Raw genomic sequence first — 26,224 nt, 5'->3', positions numbered from 1 at the left:
TGATCTGCAGCTGGTGTCCACACACGGACATCACTGCTGTAACTTCTGCGCAGGATGCACAAAGGGGCAGATACTTCTCAGAGTACACAAACAGCAGTTTGAAAAGGGCTAAAACCCAGACATAATCCTGACAGGTGTATTTTTTAAACACTTTCCATTCAGTATCTTAAATATTCAAAATTAAAACCAGAAATATTAATTTTTATCAGAGGTTAAGAAGCATAAAAAGTGAAAATTACATCAATTTTTAAAGGCTGATTAAGAGAGTACTTTGTATTTTTCAACCTATGGTATTCTTATAGCAATTCTTGAACACATTTGTCTGGAGCACTTTTCAGACAGTGGTGTCAGAATTTGTCCCAAGAGAAATGCATCAGTAACCCCAGTCTTTGGGGTCTCACAAGATTTTTTTCTTTTTCCTTTTTTTTTTGAGGAGGGCAAGAGGAGTCAAAGGGAATACAGAACATTTAAAACATTCCATCCTTGGGGTTTAGGAGCTGCTAAATTACTCTAATTGGGTACCTAAAACCTCCTTTCACCTGCTGACATGTCCTGGCAATTTGCAGTTCATTGAAAAGCACCCATTATAATCAAATTCTCATTCAGGATCTGAGGATCATTGTCAGAAATGTAAAGATATCTTAAATGTGCCTATAGAAGAGATCCTTTCCTCTTGTACTGTTACTTATCCTCCAGAAAAAACAACCTTCTCACAAACACCAAGTAGATGAAACAAAGAGCAGACTTGCCACCACAGCCATTTTGAGTAGCAGTGTTAAGATCTGGTGTTCAGTGATGATCTAGCTATATCAGCAAAAGCTTTTTGCAGACAAAACACAAGTGCTTAATTTAATTCATCACCAGACATAACTGTCAGTATATGGTGATTTCTAGCAAACCTTCTGCAGACACTTACTATAGCAGACAGTCTTCCAGAAAGAAGGACCTCTGGGATGAGAAACAGGGACTGGGAATAACTTGTAATCCTGCTGAACCATGCAAATTTCCCTGGAAGCCTCTGGCAGGGCAGATACAGTGTGAAGCCTTCACAGCCTTCCTTCCGAATGCTATCCCACACTATTTTCATTCTCAAGTCAAAGAATTAACCTTGTGAAGGAAAGCTCAGCTTGGTTTTTATTGTCTTCCACTGCTTGCTTGAGGCAGAATATCATCAGAGCACCAAGAGATATACATCTCCCTTTCAGACTTTTTAACTTACTTGTTTGGCTGGAGGCCTTCTGTTCGTTAAATTTATTCTGTTCTTTTTCCATGTACAACCACATTAATTCTAGCAGCACATTTGTAAATCTAATCAAAAGAGAACTCCAGGCTTGCACAGTATCTTACTGATGCTACAAAACTGTAGGTATACATGGTGAACAAATCAACATCAGCTTAGTCCAAAGTCAATAGCCAGCTTTGCCAGCAAAAACAATCATCACGGAAGTAAACTTCATTTACTACTACTACTCAGGACACTCTTGAAGAGTCTAATGAACTACTCAGCATTCAAAGCTAAAGTCAGTATTCAAAACCTCACAGAAAGGTAGTGCCAAGGGCTAATGTTGCCTTTTTTCCCTGTTTCACACTGACAATATGGCCAACTGGATGCCATATGGACAATATGGATGCTGATCTCCTTGCTGAAGGGCAAAATAAGACAGTAACATTTTTTTCTCAGAGCAATACAACAGAATTTAATGACGCTCACTCTCATAATTTGGAATTACTTCCAGCACACGTAGAAATATACTGCCCTAAAGCCTATTACAAAGCTGCCATAAGGATGCTGTCCACCTTCAGATCTGTTGAATACTCATCACAATGATATCCACATAAACCAGCAGAAAGTAAAAGTGTTATTCCAAGACTAGTGCTTGAGAATAATAATGCACCATTGGCACATACAGCTCCCATGAGTACACAGAGTCCATTGGATTATGGTTTGACCAAATTCTAGTACATCATAGAATCATAGAATCATTAGGGTTGGAAAGGACCTTAAGACCATCCAGTTCCAACCCCCCTGCCATGGGCAGGGACACCTCACACTAAACCATCTCACCCAAGGCTTCGTCCAACCTGGCCTTGAACACTGCCAGGGATGGAGCATTCACAACCTCCCTGGGCAACCCATTCCCGTGCCTCACCACCCTCACAGGAAAGAATTTCTTCCTTATATCCAACCTAAACTTCCCCTGTTTTAAGTTTTAACCCGTTACCCCTTGTCCTATCACTACAGTCCCTAATGAAGAGTCCCTCCAAAGCATCCCTGCAGCCCCCCTTCAGATACTGGAAGGCTGCTATGAGGTCTCCACGCAGCCTTCTCTTCTCCAGGCTGAACAGCTCCAACTTCCTCAGCCTGTCTTCATACAGGAGGTGCTCCAGTCCACTGATCATCCTCGTGGCCCTCCTCTGGACTTGTTCCAACAGTTCCATGTCCTTCTTATGTTGAGGACACCAGAACTGCACACCATACTCCAGGTGAGGTCTCACAAGAGCAGAGTAGAGGGGCAGGATCACCTCCTTCAACCTGCTGGTCCAGCCCTTTCTTGCCATATAGGAACAAGCAGTCAATAATTTTTTCCAGAAGCTTCTTTATATCAACCTAACTGAATCATTTAAATGACGAGCGCCATCTAAGTGATGATCTAACCACCACGTTACTACTCCCCTCATGGTTATGTAGCAATTGCAGGCCAGCTTTTATGCAAACTTCATCACCCAGCTACCAAATCCTATCATAACAGTTAAAGAAAATCTTTCCACATGGGAAGTGTCTCTCTATTAATGCTCTGCAAAGCAATTGTAGAAGTGGGAAAGTAAGTAGATATGTGAGCAGATGGAAGTATGGGACAGTTGAAAGAAACACTGCTCTTCTCGGTAATCTACATGTAGAATTGAGATGGATGGAACATGTCAGAGAAAACATGTTCCCTATTGCAGACACTAAAGTCAGATTTCAGTGAAAACAAAACAAGCAAAGCAGAACCCAAACCCCTGAGGACACAGATGCACTGAACTACAGGACCTCCACCCAGGGGAAGAGACAGAGCAGGGTTGCTTAGGAGAGTCCAAAACAAGACAGCCAAGAGCCAAGAAAGGCACAAACAGTTCTGGAAAAGCTCTCTTCACTTCCCAAATAGGAACCAGTGCTCTGAACCAGCACTTTTGTTCCCTAGATACCCCTTAGGCCACATGGCCTGAGGGAAGCAAGCAAGCTCTCTGCACACAGGCCATTTAAAGCTGTAAAGGAGGGCTCCTGGTGACAACTGACCTCTTCTTTTTTACAGGGTACGTACAAATGCACAGCTCACAGCAACAATTCACCAATCCCCACACACAACATGAACCAGCTCATCGGCAACAGAAAAGCGCTCGCTTGTGGTGAGCAACATCGACCTGTCCCTCAGGGTCTCCACAGGGCAGGAGCGACAGACTGCAAGCGGTTCAATGGCTCCGTGCACTCTCCACAGCCAGTTACCCACAGCCCTGCCGCCTTCACTGCCCTAGGAGCGGGCTCCGTGTGCCGGGCTAGCCGCCCAGGCCTGCTCCCGCCTGCCCGCACAACAACCTGGGTGCTGCTGAGGCACCGGAGCCACCGGCGGCTCGGGCCCGGCCGTGGGGACCCGGCCGTGCTGCCATCACCGGCCTGCGAGGGAGGGCCAGGTCTGTGCGTTTGTTTGTTTCTCACCACAGGATGTGGCGCAAATGCTCCCGGTTCTGCTCCTCATGTGCACCTCTACACGTGCTTCCTGCCAGCTGCACAGCAGCTCTGTCCCGCTCCTGCGGTTCGTCAGCGGCGTTTCGACATCGGACACGGCTGCGAGGGGAGGGTGGAGGCTGTCTTACACTGAACAAGAATAAACTTGAGGGGGGAAAGAAAGGAGGAAAGTTGTGCGTGGAATTCTGTGAGGAAACGGCAGTGGTGTGACAGGACACGCTTTGGGAGGGATTTTGTGTGACACAGCAGCACAGACCATGTACAGCCTTGCCACGTTCATAAACTGCGAAGAAGTAAGATCAAGATCACAACACTTTCAAGCCATTCTCTGTATAGGGAGCTACTGTCTCAAGCAGAGCAGGCCCTGGAGTTCTTCAAAACACACTGGCCATGTATAGCTAAAGATTACGTTTACTTTGCCCAGAGGATGACAAGTAAAGAATATCTACTTGTACTTATGTGTCTGTGTTACTGATTAGCTCATCAAATTAGCCATCAAATTTGCTCCTGCAGGGGTGTTGACCTCAAGTTCATGATGAAATTTGTACCTTCAAGTACAAGGTCTTCCTCACAGCTTCAGTATTTGAAGTTTGGCCAAAACATGTCCTTAATGAGCTGGCTAGCTCTAAATAATTATTAGCGTCTGAAAATGTCTCCAGATTTCATACTCTCTTTTTTGGACATTTTTTCTTAATTATATTGCTGCTAAAATAAACCCAGTACCACAGACCCCCTCGGTCTCAGCCGTATGATCACTTGCATTATCTCTAGCAAACGTAGCTGTTTGATAGGAATCAGTGATCTCACTCCCTTATAGAACAGTGCTAGAAAAACAATATAGTTTTGTATAGTGCATAGCTGCACGGTTCTGTCACACATCTCTCACTCTGGAAAACTGCTCATTATGCCAGCTACAACACCACTATGCAACATTTAATTCTATCCCAAACTGCTGTTTCTCCCTCCACAGCTTTTTCTTCTACCGCTACTCTGCCTCCCATCAGCTAAACGTAAGTGGAATATGACAAGTGTTTACACAATCAGCACAAATCAGACCATTTCCGTATTGAGGACTTCCTCAACCCCTAGAGCCACTTGGCAAAGACCTCACTCCTGTAACTCCACCAGCCAGCTTGCTCAGGATCAAGAACATGGTTTTTCTCATGATTCTGCTGTTTTCCTACCGTAAGCCAAGGACATACTTCTTACATATTACAAATCTTTCTGAACAAGAACAAGCATTTCTTGACTGAAAGCTTTCTTCCCTTCTCTTAGTTCAAATGTCTCAGCAGATTCAGAAAACTATGGTAAACGGCAAAGGTAGGTTTTCTTTTTTTGGGGTTGAGATATGGGCTGAAATTAACTTAAAAAATACAGGGAGCAGGGGATTTTAAAATGTCCAAAACCTTCATGTAAAACATATTTTTCCCCTCTAGAAATGTCATAATTTATCTTATTCATGACTAGTTTATTATATTTTGTAATGAAAATACAACTTTTTATTACAAATTTATTTAATATCATAAAAGCAAACTAATTTGACAGACTGTCAAGGCTCTTGCTGCTACTATCCAAAAGTTCAATCTACTTACACAACGTTAATTCTGCCTGATACAGCCACATATAAAATACTGCTTTTACTTGTGGGTTCACATGCTACCTGTCAACTACCTCATAGGGTTACTTTCTCCTACAATTAACATCCCATAAAATTTATATTTATCTTTTATACTTGTATTACTTTAATTCCTTCTGTAGTTTGAAAGTATTTTTGTTGTTTCATCTGGATACATCTGTTGGCTTTGTATGCATATGCTCTCTCTTGCATGAAGACATGCACTTGTCATTATTTCTATTAGTCATCAAGTGTTTGAAGCTCTATATTGGTTTTGAAACATACAAAGCTGTGTTGCCTGCAATCAGAAGATGAAAAAGACCCTATAACCCCCTATTTCAACAGAAATTAGTATAGAGTGGTCTTCAACATATTTTGGGAAAAATCTGGGTTTCTTGGATGAATGGTGCAGTGAACTCACTCAGCAGTTTCTTCTTTCCAGAGATGCTGTCCAATCCCAGGCTCAAACCTCTTCAGGGGACTTTGAATGTAGAGATGAACCAGAACGTGACCCTCTCCTGCAACTCAGATTCTGGATCTCCACCTGTCAGATACACATTGTTTAAACGTAATCAGAAGGTATCCACCTTAAACAGGCCAGACCTGACCCCCAGTTTGTTTAACTTGACTATCAACTCTGCCAGTGATCTGGGTGAATACAAATGCAAAGCTGAGAATAACAACACCAGTGGCGGAAAATACAGCAACAGTCTCAGCTTCACCCTTCTAGGTATGTCTTGCTGTACTCCTTCTCAGCACATTTCATTTTAGGGGCACAGAGACATGGATGTGCAGCAGCAGGAGTCAGGGGTTTGCTTGCAACAGGTACTGTTTTAGACTGCAACGTGCGCCTGCCTTGACTGTAGAGCTGAACTTTACTGTAGATCGCTGTTACTGTCTTAGGAGTTGGCAGTGCTCTTCTCATCTGGCTCACCAAGATCCCCATCCTTCATACTCATCTAATTTGCCAATGTTGCTGCTTAACTCCAAGCCTTGCTTTGGAGCTTGTCCTATACTCAATGATGCAGCCTTTTCAGTTTTCTTTTTACAGAGCCCATTTCCAAACCAGTGCTGAGCTCACCCACCTCTCAAGCAAAGAAAGGCCAGAATGTGACCCTGTCTTGTCTCTCGGAGAATGGCTCTCTTCCTATCACGTACATATTCTTCAAAGGAACACAAAGCATCTCTTCCCAGGTGATGATGCACAAGGAAGCAGCTGAGATTGTTCTATTCATCAATTCCTCTAGTGACTTTGGAACCTATAAATGCAGAGCTGAAAATGGTTTTCGCAGAAATGCAAAATACAGCAATGGTTTCAACTTCACATTAGCAGGTAAGCCCGTGTGAAACCGTTTCCCACTGTCGGTAAACAGGGGCCACACAAAACTCAATGTTATAACACCGCAAGTTTATAGCCAGAAATTTTGTTCCTGCAATTTAGTGTTCAAAATACAGTTTTTTACATTTAAAAAGAAGTTTTTAAAGTGAATGCAAAAAGACAGAATTCCATGCAGCTGAGATAGCAGCAGAAGTTGAAGTGACCATTATGGATGACTGTAAAAGATTCACCTTTACAAGAACCTGCTGGCCTGCCCTGTGTAGAGTCCAGTTTCATTTTCTCTCTGGTCTTATGAAGAGTCCACTGGCACCAGCAAGGTCCTTTCCTTCTGCTATGGCAGTGTGCACTTGGGACTCTCCTGAGGATTAACCACAGTTAAATCCAAAAGCTGAAAGAAATGCAAAGTGTTGATTTTAATTTACAGAAAGCATAAACACCTTTTTATTTCTTTCTTTTTTGGCAGAAGAGAGAAGACTTTCTCAGCCCCTGATAATTTCTCTTGGGTTGATCGTGCTACTATTCGCAATAGGACTTGCTCTGGCAATTCCGTTTTTCATAATTCCTTCATATAAAGCAAGTGAGTTATTTAAATGTCTGTTTCATTTTCCAGAGGTGCTCGTTTATGTTGTCTATACATTTTAGTGTGTAACTATCATGTTACACGTGGAGTTAAGCTCTTGGTATTTTAAGATGTTGTCTTAACCAGCACAGGCAATGTAACAAGACACTGATAAGGCAAAACCTCTGAGCTATGTTCTAGATGGCAAGTCTGGGATGGGGGAAGCAAAACGACATCTAATTTAATACACATAAACTCATAAATTCACTGGAAGGAATTGACCTCATTGTTCTTAGTAGAAGAAGGAAATACTATTAAAATGCCCTTGGTTAAGGAGTAATTTTTATCACGAAAATAGCATTATCAGGAACCAAAAAATATCATGAGGCTGTTTATTTCCCCCCGAGAAACTCTGATATACATATATAGGCATGTGTTTGTTTTTCTTCTCCAATTTGCAGAAAAATTTAAGCCTACTAGACCCTCAACTGGCTTTACTTCAACACCAAATGTAGAAGAGCCTGAAGACGAGGTCATATACTCAGAGATCAGTAAGTTCATGTCACTCCCCAGCGGTCATGAAACTTGATTGTTGGAGTTCGGTAGAAGAATGCTGTTATGCTGTTTGTAGCTAGTATGAGCAAATTTCTTCAGATACTGCAAAAGCAGTGGAAGGAGACAACTACTACCACTTAGGGAGTGAGATAACTTTGCTGCTGACCCTGCCTGGCAGAGGCACAATTTGAAGTCACGAAGGATACGTATTGGCACTTCCTGTGTGTCAGCAATGCAGCCAAAACCACAACTGCTTAAACGAACTGAAGTTTTATATAAAAATCTACCATAAATAGAAGTAAAATGAAGAATTGCATTTGGCAACTCATGGTGAGGGTTCAAACAGCCATTACAGAGGAAAAGCAAACTAAAAGTAAGTAGGTCAGAGGTGCAGCGCCCATTTACTGAGATGACAGTGGCCTGTATGCAAGTTCTAGCAAAATAATATGTCTCCTGCATTCTGTTCAAAATTGCTCAGTGCACAATAATTCCCCATTCCATGTTTCTTAACTTTGACATGAGTCAGAGTTAGTTCAAACTGAAATGATGTAATGCCAGACAAAAAATCAACTGACTAATGTTAAGAGATTGTACTTCTTCAGTTGCAGAAAATACACAATAATGAAGACATTACATGAAAGCCACAATGGTATTAACTTACAGTTTTCTACACTTGAGTTCTATGTGAATGTCAGTATTTTCAAGGGAAAAAGAACCCCCCAAAAAACAGCAAAGGTATCATGCTTCCTGCTTCTAAGTATCAGAAAGGAAATCATTCTCACCAAAGAAATCTGCCTTCCTGTTCATGAGTAGATAGGTAGAACTCCAGCTGCTCTGCTGTGCTAGCTGAGTGCAACGCAAGACACCCATCAGCATAGCCTGCAAGGACGGTGACAGGAGCTCTGATAAGGCCCACGAACACTGCAGAAATCACGGCAGAGTTACACTCAATACAGAATCTCACTGCTTTATTTCAAGATTATTTAAAAAACCAAAGTCTGGTCAATCTCGAGTTAACTGCTGTTCATCCTCTCTAATCCAGTGCCTGTTAAACCAGAAGAAGAATACATCAACTTTCCTGTTTTAAGAAGAGAAGATGAAAAAGGTGAAAACCTCATGCTATAATACTGGTGTTTTGTTGGGGGAGGCAGGGTTTACCCAGCAGCAGTTACAATACTGGAATTGCTTACTTCTTGTGGAGAAATTAAAAGTAACCGAGATTCTTCTGAAAGGGTTAAAAAGCAAAATAAATAGCTTATCACCATTCTAATAGTAAAAATTCACCAGCCCGTTATGAAACCATGCAGGGGATGTTAGTAGTGACCAAGCTGCTGATGGCATGAATATTAATTCTTCTGCTGTGTATCTGTACCCAAAAAAAGCCATTAAGAATTCTGCTATTCTGCCTTTCAGGAGACAAGAGGGTGTGTGCCACCGTCTATTCAAAGGTGTTGAGCAGAGACTGAGTATAAGGTAAGATCTCTTTTGTGATTAACTTAATTGTGTATTTTGAAATAATCTTTCAGTCCCTGGGTGCGATAAGTATCACCAAGTCTACACAGAAAGAGATGGTATTGAGATACTAGTTTCCTGGCCTGATCATTTGGTACAGACAATATAGCTTGCTCTTTACCAACAACCCCAAAGTCATCACCTCTAAGGACTTCAACTTAAAAGAACAAGCAGAAAACAAACAGATAAAACCTGGAATTTAACAGAGACAAGTAACAACCCCATTAGACAAACAGTAGCTTATTGCCCAAATAACACCATAAACACAAACCGACTCAATGCAATCAGTCAGGTAAGATCCTACTGGACACAAGATATAGCCTGGCATTATGTGCATCTGCTGAATAACCAGAAAGGAATAAATGATATAAATTGTTCACCCAGACCCAAGTTCTGTATATTTAACAACCGTCCTGCAGTAGAAACTGAATTGTATAAAAATGTAAGATAATCAAAAGGCTCTAGTTAAGTATTTAATATATATATATATATATACATATATATCTCCAAAGTGTGCTGTCCTCTTAGGCACACACTAGAACATCCGTATGTGGCCTCTACCTGCTGTCACCTAGCAGCAAGGATGGCAATTTCTCAGTTCAACGTTACTTCAGCTCTCGGTGTAGGGAAAGGATGCTAAAATTAACTTTTGCGGATAGCTAATTCCAAAACAAATTCTGCATCCTGCAACAGGCTGTTTCATAGATGTTTCTGGGTTGTTTTCATGTTGTTCTATAGCCATTTACATTGAACTCCATGAGTTCAGTAAGGCACAGATCCATGCGATGCTAATCTTGCTTTACATCTGGCATTGTTACAAATAACCCGTTTATACTTAAATGAGCACCATGTCAATAGAAGAAACTTTTAAGGCAAAATCTTTTGTTTCATGGCATTGATGACCACCAGGGGCCACATGCATTGTTGCATACACCTTAAAGCACTTTATTAAAGTGACTTAAGCTATACACGCATTGGAAATTACTGAAGATCAGAATAGTTTCATATCTATGCAAACCTTCATATCTAACTACAACACTTCAGCATAGATAAATATGATCACAGATTAATCTTTTTCCACCATTTTCTAGGTACAGACATTTCTGTCCAAAAAAAGTGCTTGTCAAAAACTGTTTACAGTCTATTTCCTCTCTTACTCTTGATAACGTATTCTTGATTTTGATGTTTATTAAGGGCAAGATGAAGTACCTTAAATGCTGAGGAACTGATGCCATGTGATTAAAATACACCTCTACAAACAGATATTACAAAGACACTTGCTGATGTTATTGAAACATTCAGGATTTGGAGGTCTTTTTTATAAAACACCATTTTCCAGCAGAGACCATAACTGTGATGGCAACACATGAATTAAAGATTTTTAGGTTAAGACGGAGTATTTTCAATAAGATAGTAAAACTGGAGACATGACAGAGAATACAGTTAGCCCTGCTAATGAGGGACAAGTTTGTCTCTTCTCAAGGTAAGCTTGAAGACCCAGATGGTCTGGAGTCGATAGAAAAGAGATGCACTGCCAAATTTTACAGGTCCATGACACTGCAGAAGCCAGTTCAGGCACAGATGTTTAAGAAATTCCTTTTATTCAACACATATAAATTCACACATTTTTGGCTGATGTTACATACTTAGTTAAAAAGTCCGTCAGCCTAGAAATATGCATCATTTCCTTCATGGTTGTATCTCTGCTTCTCAGCTGGACCACTCCATTCTCTAGAGTGGCATCTGTTATCAAGATCATGAAGAGAACACCCATCTCGTCATACCTGCAGAGAAAAGAGCACTCCTGTTACTGCTTCTGGTGTATGAGAAATTCAGATAAGTTATGTACAAATGACCATCATCTAAGTATTTATTCCTGCAATACTGCACGAAGTCCAGGATGAAGACACCAGTCTCCTGTTGCCCTTCCTTGCTTTCCTGACTATGGTTCTTTAAATTATTTACTTTAGTACATAAAATATGTTATTTAGTGACCTACTACAAGAGTATTTTTGTAAAAGCAGAATATATCTTTCGGTCTTGCTTTGAAGACTACTGCACATGAACAAATAGTTGTATTAATTTTGTCTCAGCATAAGATATTCATCAATATGCTCAAAGTTCACTCCTGATCAACAAATCGCATATGATGCCCTGAAATGGAATAGCAGATTTATCTCCACAAATAATTCCATCACATACACTAATGGTTCCAGACTTGGAAGAATTTTTAAGCTCAAGGCTAGACACACAGTGCCATTTGAAATAGTACTTAAGAATGAAATGCAGAACCAGCCCAGATGCAAAAGTGGGGGTTGAGGGTAGGAAACTTTCTCGAGCTTGTAACTCATCTCAAGAAGTTTATTTTCAACTGGAGAGTCTCTAAAGGGCATTTCACAGTTCCAGAGAAATGACAACAACACGTGAAGGCTCAAACTTAATTTTAGAAATGAACTGACATTGCTTTCTGTAATAAAACTCATTGATTCCAGGTTCATGGTTTGGATACATGCCTTCAGCCACTTGGTTACTGCACTCAATGACTTCTTAATGAAAACAAGCTTATTTTCTCTAGTGCACAGAAAGTCATCTGTCACCTTCATAGTTTAACTTACAAAACACTGTTTCTCCTTACTTTGTATAAAGTTGTTCCAGAGATACCTGCATGGTTTCAAGGTAGCCCGGCCATACAGAAATTCTGTTTTCTGACAGTTCATTGAACAATCCTTGACAAACCTGTGTTTATTGAAAAACAGGAGTTAAAAGACAGATTTGAGGGCTTGAAGCTCTAAACAAACAAACCCATTAAAGCTCTAGTATGTGAGGTATTAGCATTCCCAGCTGGTGTTAATTCTCTGGATAAAATAACCTCAAATCAGAAAGCAGCCCAGCAAATACATCTCTGTTTCTATCTGAAAACATGCCAGTGCAAGGTCCCTCCCTTCTGTAGGGACCAGCTTAATGACTGACTGAAATAAAGACCTTTAGAAACCCCTTCTGAAGATGTGACCTGCATGTTAAGATAATCCTGAAAGATCAGGAAGCTGAGAGGGATTGTGTTATTTATTTTGCTTAATTTTTCATGGAGCAAGTATCAACTCTGTAACAGCAGTAAAAGCAACGTGTTAATGTACGGAAGGCATCTGCTACCCACTGTCTGCAGTACCCTCCAGCTACAACTCACAACCTGCTCTGTGAATGCTGTACAACCACAAACCTCCACGAACCAAAGCAGCAGCATGATTTTCCCCAGTGTAAAGAGGGTCTGAATGGTAACAGAATGTTATGTGGAGTCAGTGTTCAGAATTAAAATACTTTCTTACAACGTACCTGTCTCAGCTCTGTTGTTGGACCTTTTCCTACATCCAAGGCCACTTTAAGAGGTGCTAAACAAGGATGAAGCTTAAGTACCTAATAATATTACAAAAAGCAACAGATTACTATGTGTTTAGTGTGACATTCTGAACAGAATGAGGAAATAGTACTATTTTTTTCACTGAAATTAAGGTTCTAAACATGACTGAATTTTGTCACAGCACAAAATCCCGATTAGAAGCATGCTGTACGTTACATCTAAAATAGCACACAGGCCAGCTAGGTGAGCATGGCAGAAATTACTCCATTTTCTCTGAGCCATGGAAAAGACATAAAGCTTTCTTAGCGGAGCTCAGTCATCTTTAATGGAGGCAATGATCAGAAAGCCCAGCAGACAGTTATCATCCCACCTAACAGATCAGACTGATTTCTGGCTGTGTAAAAGCCAGAAAACCAGAGTAAAAGTGGGAAAAATGATGGTCCTCGGGGAATGCCCCACTACCACCTGGCACCCACTTTTCTGCTCTCCTCAGCAACCTTCAAATGCTGCTGGAAGAGATAAACTCCTCTCTCCGACCACAGCAGCATCATTCCAATCCCTCTTATCACCATCACATGCATGACAAGGGCCTATCTACTCATCAGAGGAAAAGAACGTGAAACAGGAAAGGTGACCTCAGAGAAAAGTTGCTTATGTGGGTGAGAAGGATGGCAGAGGTAGTCCCATGGGGCCAGCTTATTGATACCAGTGAGGAGTGTTCTGACTGTGCCTGTTTGGGAAGGGAGGATGTGATGTGGAAAAGGGAAGTATGCCCCCATCCTTGAATTTACTACACCGTCTGTGGGGTTTGTACTTAACCTTCCCTTACACTTTCTATAGAAAGTTACCTTTCTCTGTGCAATTTTCTTTTTTGTTAAAGGATTCTCAGCTAGCTGGAGCGAATCAAAGAGATATGCTAACACTCCTCGGTCCAGGTTTCCACTCATAGACAGAACATGGGGAATAACATTCTTCCTTCCATCTCGACCCTGAAGAGAAAAAACCCACAAAGCGATACCTCAAAGACTGTCCAAAAAAGCCTTTTGCTTACTTTAATGTCTAAGGAGGCACTGAGCTTGAGCACCTTTGCTACATGTAAAATACACTCAGAAGTGTTACCAGCCATCTTAAAAGCGTAACAGCAACCAGGTAAGACTGTAACACCAGGGGAAGCAGGAGATGGAGGAGGATGGGATTATGTCCTTGCCCTGCTGCCCTGATTGTAAATTTAAATCTAGGGCAAATGCACTTGAAACTGCATTTTCTTTTGCAGGTTTGTGGATTACTTCTGAGTGACCACAAGGATGTGTCCCCACATTAAGAAATCCCTATGTAACCATTTCTGCATAGAAATAGACTGCAAAACCAGGAGAGACAGGCAGAGTATCAACTGCGCTGCTGTTACATGCTAAGCAACTGGACCAGCAAAGAAACCATTTCTCTCACACAGTCATCTTTATCAGAAATAATTTTTAATAGAATAAAGCTTACAAGTAATTTTGAACTATCTCCTGGATACATCTGTAACAGTTCAGTATCTCCAAGGTTCTTCAATGTTTCTATTGTTTCTGTCCCCCAAGGAAATCTGTAATGCAAATTAAATCCTTTTCTTCCTCTTTCATCCTGAAAGTCGCTGCTGCTGAAGTTAGATGGGGCTACAGCAAACTGAGAAGACAGAAGAGGGGATCACTGCCAAATCGCTTTGCCATTTCACAGCGTCTTGATCTCAAATCATGTACAAACACAAAACATTTGCCTTTCTGCAAGTCAAGTTATAAACTACTTCACAGGTTTGTCATCAACTTAAGCAGTTTTGCAGTTTCCCAAGAAATACATGTATGTCAGACACAAAACCAGGCTAGCAACATAACGCTGAGCAGGGTGTTTATTCTCTCCCTCTTTAAGATACGGAGGAGCCAACCAAGATTCCCCCCTGCTACTGTTACCTTTCTCCACCACTGAAGCCTCTGGCGTAACCAGTAATCCAGCCACTGTCCTGTAGTTCTGGGAGAACTAAACCATGCAAGCAAAGACGTGGTCCTTTCGCCTATTCTTTAAACAATAGCAAGGTCAGCAAGTTAACTCCTTCAAAAATAACAGGGGAAAAAGCAAGAAACAGTATTCAAAAATAATTCAAGAGTGAAACAAGTACAAAATAGTTGGTTTAAAGCTGGAAAAGGATTAATCTCGTTCATACTCTACCTTACATGATTTTTGCTGTGTTGTTCGCTCTCTGGAACAGAGTGAAAGCACACTCCAGTTTGCGCAAGGCCACAAGGCAGTCTTCTGTTCACCAGCTCTAAGCAGCTAGCGTATTGTGCCAAGGCACCTGTCAAAGGACAAACCACCAAGTTTAGCAGCCGCAGGAAAAGCGTTTATTTTTTAATTCTTCTAAGAGTGAATGCAGCGCACACAACACACGCTGCTCACGTGTGCAGCCCCACTAGAGGCCGTTTCGCTGAGGCGAGCTGAGCAGTCTGCAGCCCAGTTCCTCCAAGTACCTTCACAACTGTGATTCTAACATGCCTTTTTCCCTAATTACAAGGGAAAGCACCCGATGTGCACCCCGCCATTCACACCGCTGAGCTCCTTGGAAAGAACCATGCCCAGCGCACTGACACAACTGTAAACTCCCCTTAAAAACAGCTGCATCGCTCGCTGCAAGAACCACGCGTGCGGTGACAGATAAAGCACCTACCGGGGAGCAGGCTCTCACGGAGCATCCCCGCTGCTCCCAGCACTTCTTCCAGCGACAGGCCGCCCTGCTCCTGGCTACAGCCCCTGCCCTGGAGGGCTTCGTGCAGGGTTTCAGAGCGCAGCAGCCGCAGGCCCTGCGAAGCGGCGGCGGCGGGCGGGCCGTGCAGCGGGGCATCCACCGCCAGCACCTGCTCGCGGAAGGGCAGCGCCGCTTCCCACCACTGGGACACGAGGTTTCCGCGCAGCGCCGCGCCCAGCGGCCCGAAGCCCCGGTGACAGCCGCTGAGGTAATCGCGCCATGGCAAACCCCGTGCAGAGCTCACGGGGACGGCTCGGTGGTGCTCTGGGGGGGCCGGAAGCAGCGTAGAGGGTGTCCGAGAGGAGCTCGGGTGAGCGCGGTACAGCCGTACCGCCCGCAGCAGCAGTGGAAATTTCCATGCGCGCTTCACCGCAGCGGTGCCGGGAGGTGGAGCTGCAGAGGAGCCATCCTGAGAGAGAGAGAGCTGATACAAAGCCCTGCGAGCCGGGATGATCCCAGCGGGAGCTCAGGACTGCACAACCCCGGCCCCAGCCTGGGCGGCCAGCGAGAGCTGAGACCCACGCCTTAGCAGGGCACTGGGTCAGCTGGAGGGGCTGCTGCTCCTTGGTAAGAGTTCACTGCTAAGGCAGATTCGCCATGATCTGCCAAGAGAATCCTGTCCAAGCTGTTCAGTAGAGCTTTTATCATTTTACGTGCAGATGTTGAGCACGCGCCTTACACTGAGGGAACACCTCTCTCAGGCGATGGATAGAAACACCCTTGGGCAAAAAAAAACAACGTCAAAACTTGGGCCTGTTTGAAGCTCAGGGCTGTGCCTTACTGGGTTAACAACCGGAGCAACAGCACTCCTGTCACATGCATCCCCTTCCTAGAAACAACTGTGGAGCCCAAGTTTAAACTCACTCCGGATTTTAAAGGTAACAGATCTGGCCATGTAATTACACTAAAGTGTAACAACAATCCACAACCTTGAGAAACCTCAAGAGTCACAAGATAAACCTTCTCCCCTGATCAAGCTTCTGAAGCGTTTTCAACTAGTTTTAACTCACAAGCATCTGCCTGGGTTTCACTTTAACAAACCTGGCTGCTGCTATTCCCCCTGTAAAGGGAGAAAAAGGCTATTAGGCAAGGCCATTTGCCTTTCCTTCACTATTAAAGACCTCCACCCTGTCTTAGTTCAAAAGCTAGTTTTCTACATGCACCCTTTCTATACTAAATCCCCTTTATACTCAAGGTTTTAGAACTAAGTTTTCAATGCATTTTGTTTCAGGAAACTCACCTGAAAACACTGCAGTTAACATGTCAAAGTTAAAACTTTAATTACCATCTACTTCCTCATCGTCCACACTGGGAATGCTGCAATGCAAATTAAAAATACCTTCCCCATAACCAACTGCACCTTTTGGACTCCAGAGCTGCAGGATTTCAGGCCTCCAAGGTGAAGCTCTCATAGCACTAGTGAATGCTCACCCAAGTACTGTCAGCTGATGGAACTTCAGAGAAGGCAGAAAGACCTGAGAGTAGACTGTGGTTAAGAACATCACAAGCTGAGCCTCAAAGGAAACTAAGTCACCAAAGACCTAAGCACAGAAGTCATCTGACTTAGGTTCAAAATAACCCAGACAGAATATAGCCTTGATTCTTGCAGTAAACTCTAGTTAGGCATTGTTAAACTTGAAACTGATAAACAAGTGAGAGGAAGGAACAGAGTATTCTAATACACTGTACTTGGAAGGATCATGTACTTTAACCCCAGGATCAAGTGCTGTTCCAATTATGCTCCTTGTCAAGGAAATCTGTTGCTTCACTTCAAGGTTTCAGAGCCATTTGCATGTACTCCAAGTCCTGAATAACTCCATGCAGGGTGTGTCCACGCAACAGCCCACTTCCCTCCCCCCCTTCCATAAAGAAATCACTGCTCAATACCAGTTTAAGTATAATTTGAAATTTTAATACTAAGATCTTCCCATTTCTCTGAAGCTCATAGTAAGCCTGCATGCTAACTCACAAGGCCCGACAGCTGTAGATACATCACACTCAAGCCTAGTCTGCACATATGCTCATGTGAAGGCGACAGTTACGGTGCTGCAATAGCTTCCTACGCTTGTAGCAGCTCATCAGCAACACCACAGCAAAGACTTTTAGCTATACCATTACTCCAGTGGATCTTCTCCAAAAACTGGCCCTACGCTAGCGAGATGAGGAAGAGCGCTGCTGTTTCCAAGGGATACTTAGAAGCCAGCTTTAGTTGTCTTCCCCATCAGAGCAGAGCCTGCCGTGCTAAGCAATCTAGCCCAATCAAGGCAAGGCTGGTTTTTGTATAAGCTTAAATGTTTTAATCAGACACAGTTGAGAAACCTTTCTAGAATTTCATATAAAAACATTTGACATTCCATTAATGTAAAGTTGTGCACATGTTGAGAAAATTGCCATCTGAAAGAAAATTCGGTCTTCAAATATCTTTATTGGAAGGCCATGCACTGCCTCCTGGTACTGTATTTCAAATCACTGTACATTGACTTGGAAAACACTGTCTGCATTTTCTAGTACAAAAAACTAAAAATTGTTTCAGGAATGTAGAGAAATATTCAACTTAAATAGCGAAAAAGTGCACCATAATTACTGCTGCACTGCAGTCATTTCTGCATTTCCCATTTCTTAAATAACTATCCTGGTTCTGATAACACACAATATAAAGAGCAATTATGAAAAAAAAAACAAAAAAAAATCTGAGACATTTAAATACACTAAGTTATTGAGAATAACTTGTGGGCATCGGGTAACCTATCATTGGAGCAGCACCAGTGGCGGGGTACGCGTACTGCTGCTGGTTCATGCCATTGTGCATATTTGCAATGTTACTCCCATACTGCTGCTCATAGCCATTCTGGTAAGCTCCTGCCGGGTTCCCAGCCCTGAAGCTGGCCTGCATGCCTGCAGCTGCAAAGCCATTCCCAAAAGGAGTTCCATTACTGAAACTCTGGGCGCTGTAGGCCCCATTTTGGGCTTTTGCTCCAAAGTCTCTCTTGCCTAGAGCACCATAGGTTCTCTCAAAGTTCTCCCTCTCTCTAAAACTACTAAATCCACCCCTTTTGCCCGCAGAATATCTGTCACGTCGATCACCTCGGGAACGACCTATTGAAAAAGACAAGACATAGTTATGTATCATAAAGGCTGCATTTTACCTACCACCACATGAGCTCACCTAGTAAGAGAAAATTCTTTCCCTGACCCAGCAAGGCAAACTTATTCTTCCCTGTTGCTAACTGGAGTCTTGGTTAGATGAAGAGTGTTTTCAAGTCTAACCTACAAGGAGAGTCATCTACTCTCTCCTGTAACACAAGTGGCATCAAGGCAAAGTCACCTTCATCTTGCCAAGAGGACACTTACATCCACCTTCCTCAGCTGTCAAGAGGCCACAAAACAAAGCCCTATTTTGCATTCTGTTTCAGAGCAAGAAGTGCATCACTGGCAGCATTAACCACAGGTGTGTCACAGGACATGTGGGGAGCATTCCATTGAGGGGACTGTTGGGTTTTGTTACTGGTGTTAATAAATACCTTTTCAGGTCACCATAACTGGTAGCTAAACCACCTTTCATATCCATTTTGGAGAAGCTGGATGTGGAATTTAGGCTTCCACTTTGTTCTGAGAGAAAAAGCTATGCACTTTGGTCAAGAACAGTACTTACCTGAACCTCTGTCTTCAATGAGCTGAAGCAATTTGGGGTTGATGGCTTGATTAGCCTCCCGAAGCACAGAGATGAGGTCATTTACTTGCTTAATATTGTTAGGAGTAAAGAATGTGTATGCTGTGCCTGTTTTGGTACTGCGGGCAGTTCGTCCAATTCGGTGGATATAGTCCTCTGAGGAGTTAGGGTAGTCATAATTGATGACAAATTTCACATCTTCCACATCTGTAAAGTGTTGCAGTGTGGCAAAAAGCAAGGTACGAGGTTTTGCACACCACAACAGCCAAATCGAAGATAAACATTAGACAATTGTACTTTAAAGGAAATAATGGCTGCAAAGAACAGTGTTAGAGTCATCCATTTCTGCATGAGTATTGTGGAAGAGAAAGTTATGCACACTCCGTCTGTTCCCGGCTTATCACCCACCCTGTGATCCAAAACCTTACCATAAGGAGTATGCATTTGCTTGTCATTCCCAACTCAAGAGTCCCCTTTACAAATCATCAAGTGACATCTGAATGCTTCTTGCAGTAGGGCCACTAAAGCTCACAGCAGCCTCTTCATGTGCTCATTTGAGGACCTTAGAGTAAAAACATACAAGGTCCTTCACATACACACTCATTAGAAGCTCAAAAAAAAGGGGCCACAGTGCTCGTCTTGCCAAGACCTTTGAACCGCAGCTGCAAGAAAAACATACCTGTCCCCCCAAAGTCACCAAGTTGTTTTTATGCACTGTGTCTCGTCTAGGCAAGCGCTGCCAAGAAGCCAGGGTTCACTTGAGAATGTGTCTCTCTCTGGCAGGTCTCGACATGACGACTATGTATAGGTGGAGGAACTCCAACTTTGGAAGGCATCTGAAAAGCCTTCGCTTTCCTGCCCCACTTGCTAAAGTGAGAGGTGGGCTTTTTCTCAGATTTCATGTGCCAGTACTCACCAATTTGTACAAGGCTTTAGTGCATTTTAAAGCTGCTCTCTCCATTTCATGGTTGAAAAAAAAAATTTTCATTGAAGTTTGAAATTATTTTCTTCGACATTTCAGCAAACTCACTGAAATTCAAAGACCCACAGATCACAGCAGACACTATGCACAAAACTAACAGTACTGCACCATGGCAAATCATGCAAAGCATGGAGAGAAGAGAAATACCAGGGCAAAGTGAACTGTGAATGAAACTGCTTATTTCATGAGAGAACAGTTTATGGGGTAGTACTTTAAAGGATGGTCTTTGCCTTTTGAAGATTACTGGCACACAATGCTCTCAGCTTTCACCTCTCTATTTGACTGGAAGCAGCCAGCCGATCACTTCCACTAGTCCTCCATCCCCCTCGAGTCCTCCGATTGTCATGCCTAGGCCTTGCCACAAAGACTGCACCTTTATGTGAAGAAAACTTAGAAAAATGCAGAGGTTAAAGAAAGCAATAGACTTTCTTTAAATAGCTTTGGGCAACTGGCATTACGAGTTGTACTAACCTAGACCTCTGGATGCAACATCTGTAGCAATCAGGATTGGTGCCTTTCCATGTTTGAATTCTGTAACACAAGCAACATGAGCTACTCAGTTTCTTCACGAGGTAACACAGGCCACACACCCTTCCAGTAACTGCTGAAGCACTCACCATTTAGAACCCAGTCCCGCTCCTGCTGACTTTTATCACCATGAATACCCATTGCTGGCCACCTGCAAGTGAGAACTTTATTGACACAACCCGATTCCTCTAGTGGCTTTATTAGGCAAAAGACAGGGTTACATGGTGTCACCGATTTGACAGTTCTGACACCACAGTTAAGTGGTCGCCCATGAAGAATCAAGAGCAGACCCTGGGGTGGCCCTCAAGTTCCAGCTGTTACTCACCCATCTCTCCTCATTTTCCTGGTAAGATCATCACACCGTCTTTTGGTTTCCACAAAGACAATTGTTTTGTTTTCCTTCTCGCTCATTATTTCTTCCATCAAACGAATAAGCCTGTTGTAAAGACATGCTGGTAAGAGCTGGGATTGATTTGTAGCACACCATTTTAGCAGTCCCATTTTCTACTACTTTTAGTGGTCTCAGACTGCTGTCAAAAATCCACGTAATCAAATTAATTTCATAATTCATGAACTAAACCCAGTAAAACCACCACCAAACGCTTTGCCTCCAGTGACTTACTTGTCATCTTTCTCCACATCGTGACACACATCCACAATCTGAAGAATGTTGTGGTTTGCACTAAGCTCTAATGCACCAATGTTGATGTGTACATATTCTTTCAAGAAGTCTTCAGCCAGCTGCCGCACCTCCTTTGGCCATGTGGCACTCCACATCAGAGTCTGCCTGTCAGGCTGCGGGAGGAGATTACATCAGTACAACATCAACAGATATACTCAAATGCCCAACCAAACAATACTGACCCAGGCAAGCCTGAAAGTTAATTGCACAGTCCTCACTTTGACGAGGGCTGTGGCATTTTTGTCTGCAGCAGTGAGAAATGAATGAGCCATTTATACTCACTCTTATCTGATCCACAATTTTTCTGATCTGAGGTTCAAATCCCATGTCAAGCATCCTGTCAGCTTCATCAAGGACAAGGTAAGTACACCTCCTGAGATTGGTCTTTCCAGCTTCTAAGAAGTCTATAAGTCTTCCAGGTGTTGCAATGCATATTTCCACACCTAAAAACCAAGCAATCAAGTCAGCTCAAGTAGTTTTCATTTCAGCCTCATGCAGAGATGCATCAAGGCTCATCCATACCTCTTTCCAAGTCACGAATTTGTGGTCCCTTTGGAGCACCGCCATAAATGCATGTAGACTTCAAGCGGCATGCTCTGCTGTATTCAGCAGCTACCTGCTGCACTTGCTGAGCCAGTTCACGAGTTGGTGCCAGCACAAGACACTAGAAAGAAAAATGCCCAGCTTTTATTTCAATACCTATTTGAAGCTTCTAGTCTGACACTAATTTTAAGTGCCAGAATGACTAAAACCGATTTTAAGTAACCCAAACCATCAAACTAAATTAAACTAAACCTAACACAGGCCTATGCTCTGCAGTAACGGAACCAAAAGCCACTGGCTTTCATGGTATAGCAATAATCCCAAATGGGACATCAAGCCCTGCTCTGTACAATCCAGTCAGAGCTTACGGAATGTTCTTCAAACACTACCAAAACATGAAACCACTTTACTCAGAGAGAAATACAACAGAGCCATGCACTCTTGGGAGCATGGACAATTGGACTCTAAAGCAAAACACTTTAGAAATTAAGATCCCCTTTCCTTTAAAGAATACTCACAATAGGTCCATCTCCTCGCTCCAGGAATGGCTGGTGATTTATATGCACAATGGCAGGCAGTAAGTACTGTTTGGAAGAAAGAAAAATCTTATTATAACCTCTACTCAGAAGTGCTCAGCCTGTATCAAGCCAGGCAGTTCCTTCAACTGCTAAAATGTAGCCCTATTCCAGGCGACAATTGCAACTTACAGACAGCGTTTTCCCTGATCCAGTCTGTGCCACTCCGACCATATCCAATCCACTCAATGCAACAGGCCAACCTTGTGCTTGAATGGCAGTTGGTTCAGTGAAGTTCTGCCTCTGAATTACCTCCATAACATTTGCTTGAAGAGAAAATTGAAACTTATTAACTTGGACTTTGTCTTACTCAAGACTGGGAGAAGAGCCAATATGCCAAGTCTTTACTTACCAGGGAAGTTAGCTTCATAGAAATTAATGATTGGTTTTGGACAGTTATGGCCCCTGACTGTGACTTCTTTGCTTGCTCTGTACTGTTCAACTTCTTGCTGTAAGACACAACCCCCCCATTATTAGAAATTAACTCTGATACCAAAGCCACCCTTTAAGTTACCCCATCCATGTGTGCTGGGCCCCATGACCCTCAGCATGTTTGCACTTATATATTTGCTTTCCCGGGAGTTAAACAGGGTACATACCACAGTACGTCTAACTACATCAGGATGTTCTTGATAAAAGTTCTTCTCAAATTTGGGCAATTCATCTAAATTCCATTTCTTTTTTGTGAGTTTTTCCCCAGGGTTTCCGAATTTCTTCCCAGAGAGAGGTCCACCTCTACTTCCTCCAAAACGCGGGGCTCCAAACCTAGAGAAGACGATGGTAACATAGAATCCCAAAGAAACATTTTTGTCCTCCTCTTACATAACTGAATCATTATGTTTGAGGATCCACCCTGTAACTTTACAATTCAAGTGTATAAACCCCACCTACAGGATACAGAGACTTCAAAAACCATACTCAAGTTGCAGATGCCACAATCCACCGAGCTACAGGTAGTCTGCAGAAGCTAAGCTAACATGCCTTTGGAACTGTTGGAATTTGCTCTTAGCAAATTACAACAAAGTAAGGCATTAACACCTTTGTATTGCCCCACGATCAAAATGGTTTCCCACCCAAGAGACACTCCCATTGTGTATCAGCCTACAGAAAGTGAGCAGGGGAGGTTATGAAACCTTGGGGTAACTTTCCCATAAGCCGCTTTTTTGTATCCTATAAAACAGGCTTTTCTAAATAAGGAGATTTTAGAAGGCCACGCATTTTACGTGACCGCTTTAGGTTCGGTACCTCCGTTCAGAAAAGGCTTATCTCGACAGCCTTCACGGGCCGCCCTGAGGCGCAGCTCGAAGCGCCGCCAAGCCTCGCTCCAAGGACCGCTAAACTGGATCCGGGCGCAGGGCTCCCTCCCCCGCCCCGACTGCTTCCCAGTTTTGGCCGGGCGCTGGGAGCGATCCTCCCCGTACAACACAGCGCGCCCAGAGTGGCCGCTGCTTCCTGCCAGCGCTGTTTCCTTTGTCTCTCATTTCTGTCTACGCCACATTTTCCAGCCGCTGCCATTTTAGAGCTTGAGCTGGGCGGGGGGAGGAGGAGGAGGAACAAAGGCAGCAGCAGCAGCCGGCATTTTGATTTCCCCTCAGTCACCGCATGGCGGGGCCGGCCATTAACATCCGCTTACACAACACAAAGCGGGAGCCGGCCGGCTTCTGCCAGCAGCAGCTAGAGCCGCCGACCCTTGTGAGGGGGAAGGGACGAAGAGGGAACCGCCCTACCGAGAGCTCCCCGACGCTTCGCCATCGACGAAGCACCCGGCCAACCCACTGACCCACAAACCTCCACCAGCCCGCCACTCCCAGCCCACCCCCGAAGAGGGAGAGGGGAGAACCAAGCTCTGCGGGAGCCATCCGCTCCTGAGGGTACGTTCCCGGAGGATTAGGGAACGAGTCCTTTTCTCCCCCGAAATAAAAACCCATCCGCGCCCCTCTTTAAGCGATCCAACGCAAGCGGGGGCTGCACCGAGGCGGATGGATCCAGCCCCGTCCCGCACTGCACGGGCAGTGACCGCCTCCGCCGCTGCTCAGAGTTCCTGAAGCCAGGTCCCCTCCCCCGGTTTCCCCTCACCAAGCCCCACACGGCAGGAGCTGAGGAGAAGGGCTCAAGCCCGGAGACTCGCCGCCATTTTAGGTGCTGAAAAACAACCACAACCCCACGGTCGGTCTGAAGAGTCCGGACGCTGGCGGCGCTAGCGCCAGCCGGGCCCCCGGACTCACCCTCTATCCCTGTCGCTGGAATACCCTGGCATAGCGATGGTGGCGGTGGGCGAGACGATCCCGGTCACTTAAAAAGGGGTGGCGAAAGGTAGCGCAGGCTCCGGCGCGGATGATGGGGGCCACTGACTGTGGGGCGCGCGGCCCCCCGGATGCCGGTTATATAGGGGAGCCGCGGGGGCTGCTGGGAGCCGGCCGTGACGCAAGCGCAACGCCCGCCCATCGCGTTATGTAACGGCCTGAGCCGCCCCTAGGCCCCGCCCACATGCTCGTGGGCGCGACCACGCTGAGGCACACACTGCCCTGGCATGCTGCAGGGACCGGAGGAGCTGAGCGGTGCGAACCCTCATGCTCACAGCTGTCGGACGCAGTCACAACAGACCGTTAAATGTCACCAGTGCCTTCAAACGGCTATCCAATGCTTTTTATTGGAAACAGTTGCTGCTGCTGGCTTTCCAAATTGCACCGCAGGGCCAGTTCAGCAATGCAAAGGTCACAGCAGTGCAGGGAAGGCCAGGGCTGTTCGGAAAGCACAGTTATAATAAACATCAAATACCTGCAGTGGGTACTGCGTTGCCCTGCTTTGCTGGTGTGAGAGTAACCTGAATGTGCTGCTACACAACAGGAAAGGTGAAGCTGGGAGCACAAATCCACGCAGCCATATTGCCACACCACCTGTTTCAAGCAGTGGTGAACGCAAATGAAAACAACATAAGGAAGAGGAAATGCCATAACAACACTCTCTGCTTATATCCTCCCACCTCCCAGCAATCTCAGCTTTAAGGCTTTTCTGAGACAAAAATAACTATTTGATGGCCATTTCTTCCCAATTTTGTTCTATTTATGCTCATAGCTTCTAAAATACCATAGTGATGTGTTTTGCAGTTTAATTGTATGCTACCTGAGCAACATTTCCTTTCACTTTCCACACACTGCCTGGTGAGAACAAGGGGCACAGAAAGAGCTATTAGAAATGGTAATAACCATGTTTATTTATACCCTTTTACAGACATGAGCATCTTGTAAGTCACCTCCTTTGTAAACCAAAGCTGCAGTCTGTGTCATTCTTTCTGGTTTAAAAGCAGTTCCACACTTCTGATTATCCGTTCTATTTTCTCTCTATTGACAAGAAATGCACAGTATTCCTGAGCTGGGCCCCACACAGACTCACATATGGAAGGCACAAAGCTGGTTGTGATCTGTTGTGCATTATTTCCTACTGATTCCTACCCCCTGGAATGCAGCCAGGGTTTCAAAGACTATTACTACATGTTTCTATGGTCTCTTCCTCAAAAATAATACCTCAGTCAGCATTATCTGTGTTTATGAGTCACCACAGCTGTTCCCCCCTCAGAAACTTGGAAGAGCACCTCCATCAGTCACCTTTTCTTAGTATTAATCTGTTGGTTTAGTAGCACTTCAATCTGACCACCTTTGTTAATACAGTCCCTGCAAGTTTCTGATAGAGGATCCTCTTCAGGTTTCTTAGTATGGGGTTAGTGGTTTAATACAGCTTGTTAAAGATATTTTTCTCCCAAAATACTCCTTTTAATGCTCTATATAAAGTGACCTGATCAACCTCCTGCT

At 43.9% G+C, this 26,224-nt stretch overlaps 3 protein-coding genes and 1 long non-coding RNA gene across 9 annotated transcripts; 1 reads left to right on the top strand and 3 right to left on the bottom strand.

The window, feature by feature from the left end:
* Positions 1-4,661: 4,661 nt before the first annotated feature.
* Positions 4,662-11,940, top strand: MILR1 (mast cell immunoglobulin like receptor 1). Of its 5 annotated transcripts, none has more exons than XM_062612640.1 (9): positions 4,662-4,909; positions 5,000-5,044; positions 5,782-6,069; positions 6,391-6,672; positions 7,142-7,255; positions 7,699-7,788; positions 8,835-8,897; positions 9,209-9,265; positions 11,019-11,940. In XM_062612640.1, the coding sequence occupies exons 1-8, from the start codon at positions 4,876-4,878 to the stop codon at positions 9,256-9,258; spliced, it is 966 nt and encodes a 321-aa protein (XP_062468624.1). In that variant the 5' UTR covers positions 4,662-4,875; the 3' UTR covers positions 9,259-9,265; positions 11,019-11,940. The 5 variants fall into 5 exon arrangements, with proteins under 5 accessions (XP_062468624.1, XP_062468623.1, XP_062468627.1 ...); XM_062612639.1 differs by having other exon boundaries at positions 9,206-9,265; XM_062612643.1 differs by lacking the exon at positions 5,000-5,044 and having other exon boundaries at positions 9,206-9,265.
* LOC134160539 (uncharacterized) lies at positions 5,610-7,100 on the bottom strand. Of its 2 annotated transcripts, none has more exons than XR_009963589.1 (4): positions 6,909-7,100; positions 6,425-6,598; positions 5,761-5,883; positions 5,610-5,662 (listed from the first exon to the last, which is right to left on the bottom strand). It is a non-coding gene; the product is annotated as an uncharacterized LOC134160539 (long non-coding RNA). The 2 variants fall into 2 exon arrangements; XR_009963590.1 differs by having other exon boundaries at positions 5,610-5,637.
* POLG2 (DNA polymerase gamma 2, accessory subunit) lies at positions 10,889-16,847 on the bottom strand. Its single transcript, XM_062612731.1, has 9 exons — positions 16,721-16,847; positions 15,358-15,828; positions 14,862-14,988; positions 14,606-14,711; positions 14,151-14,324; positions 13,508-13,648; positions 12,635-12,715; positions 11,940-12,040; positions 10,889-11,088 (listed from the first exon to the last, which is right to left on the bottom strand). Exons 1-9 carry the CDS (start codon positions 16,845-16,847, stop codon positions 10,923-10,925), a joined length of 1,494 nt encoding a protein of 497 aa, XP_062468715.1. The 3' UTR covers positions 10,889-10,922.
* Positions 16,848-17,325: 478 nt separating this feature from the next.
* DDX5 (DEAD-box helicase 5) lies at positions 17,326-24,798 on the bottom strand. The gene is made up of 13 exons (XM_062612632.1): positions 24,641-24,798; positions 23,015-23,180; positions 22,768-22,864; positions 22,548-22,681; positions 22,359-22,424; positions 21,820-21,961; positions 21,580-21,740; positions 21,238-21,410; positions 20,941-21,051; positions 20,705-20,766; positions 20,559-20,618; positions 19,088-19,312; positions 17,326-18,531 (listed from the first exon to the last, which is right to left on the bottom strand). Exons 1-13 carry the CDS (start codon positions 24,670-24,672, stop codon positions 18,149-18,151), a joined length of 1,812 nt encoding a protein of 603 aa, XP_062468616.1. The 5' UTR covers positions 24,673-24,798; the 3' UTR covers positions 17,326-18,148.
* Between the last annotated feature and the right edge of the window lie 1,426 nt (positions 24,799-26,224).

This window comes from Pezoporus occidentalis, unplaced genomic scaffold (assembly GCF_034315485.1).
Source record: "Pezoporus occidentalis ecotype Australia unplaced genomic scaffold, CSIRO_AGI_Poc_V1 ctg160, whole genome shotgun sequence".
In the NCBI taxonomy this organism is placed as follows: domain Eukaryota; kingdom Metazoa; phylum Chordata; class Aves; order Psittaciformes; family Psittacidae; genus Pezoporus; species Pezoporus occidentalis.
The sequence above is the reverse complement of the archived record's forward strand: the minus strand, read 5'-3'. Positions and strand labels throughout refer to the sequence as shown.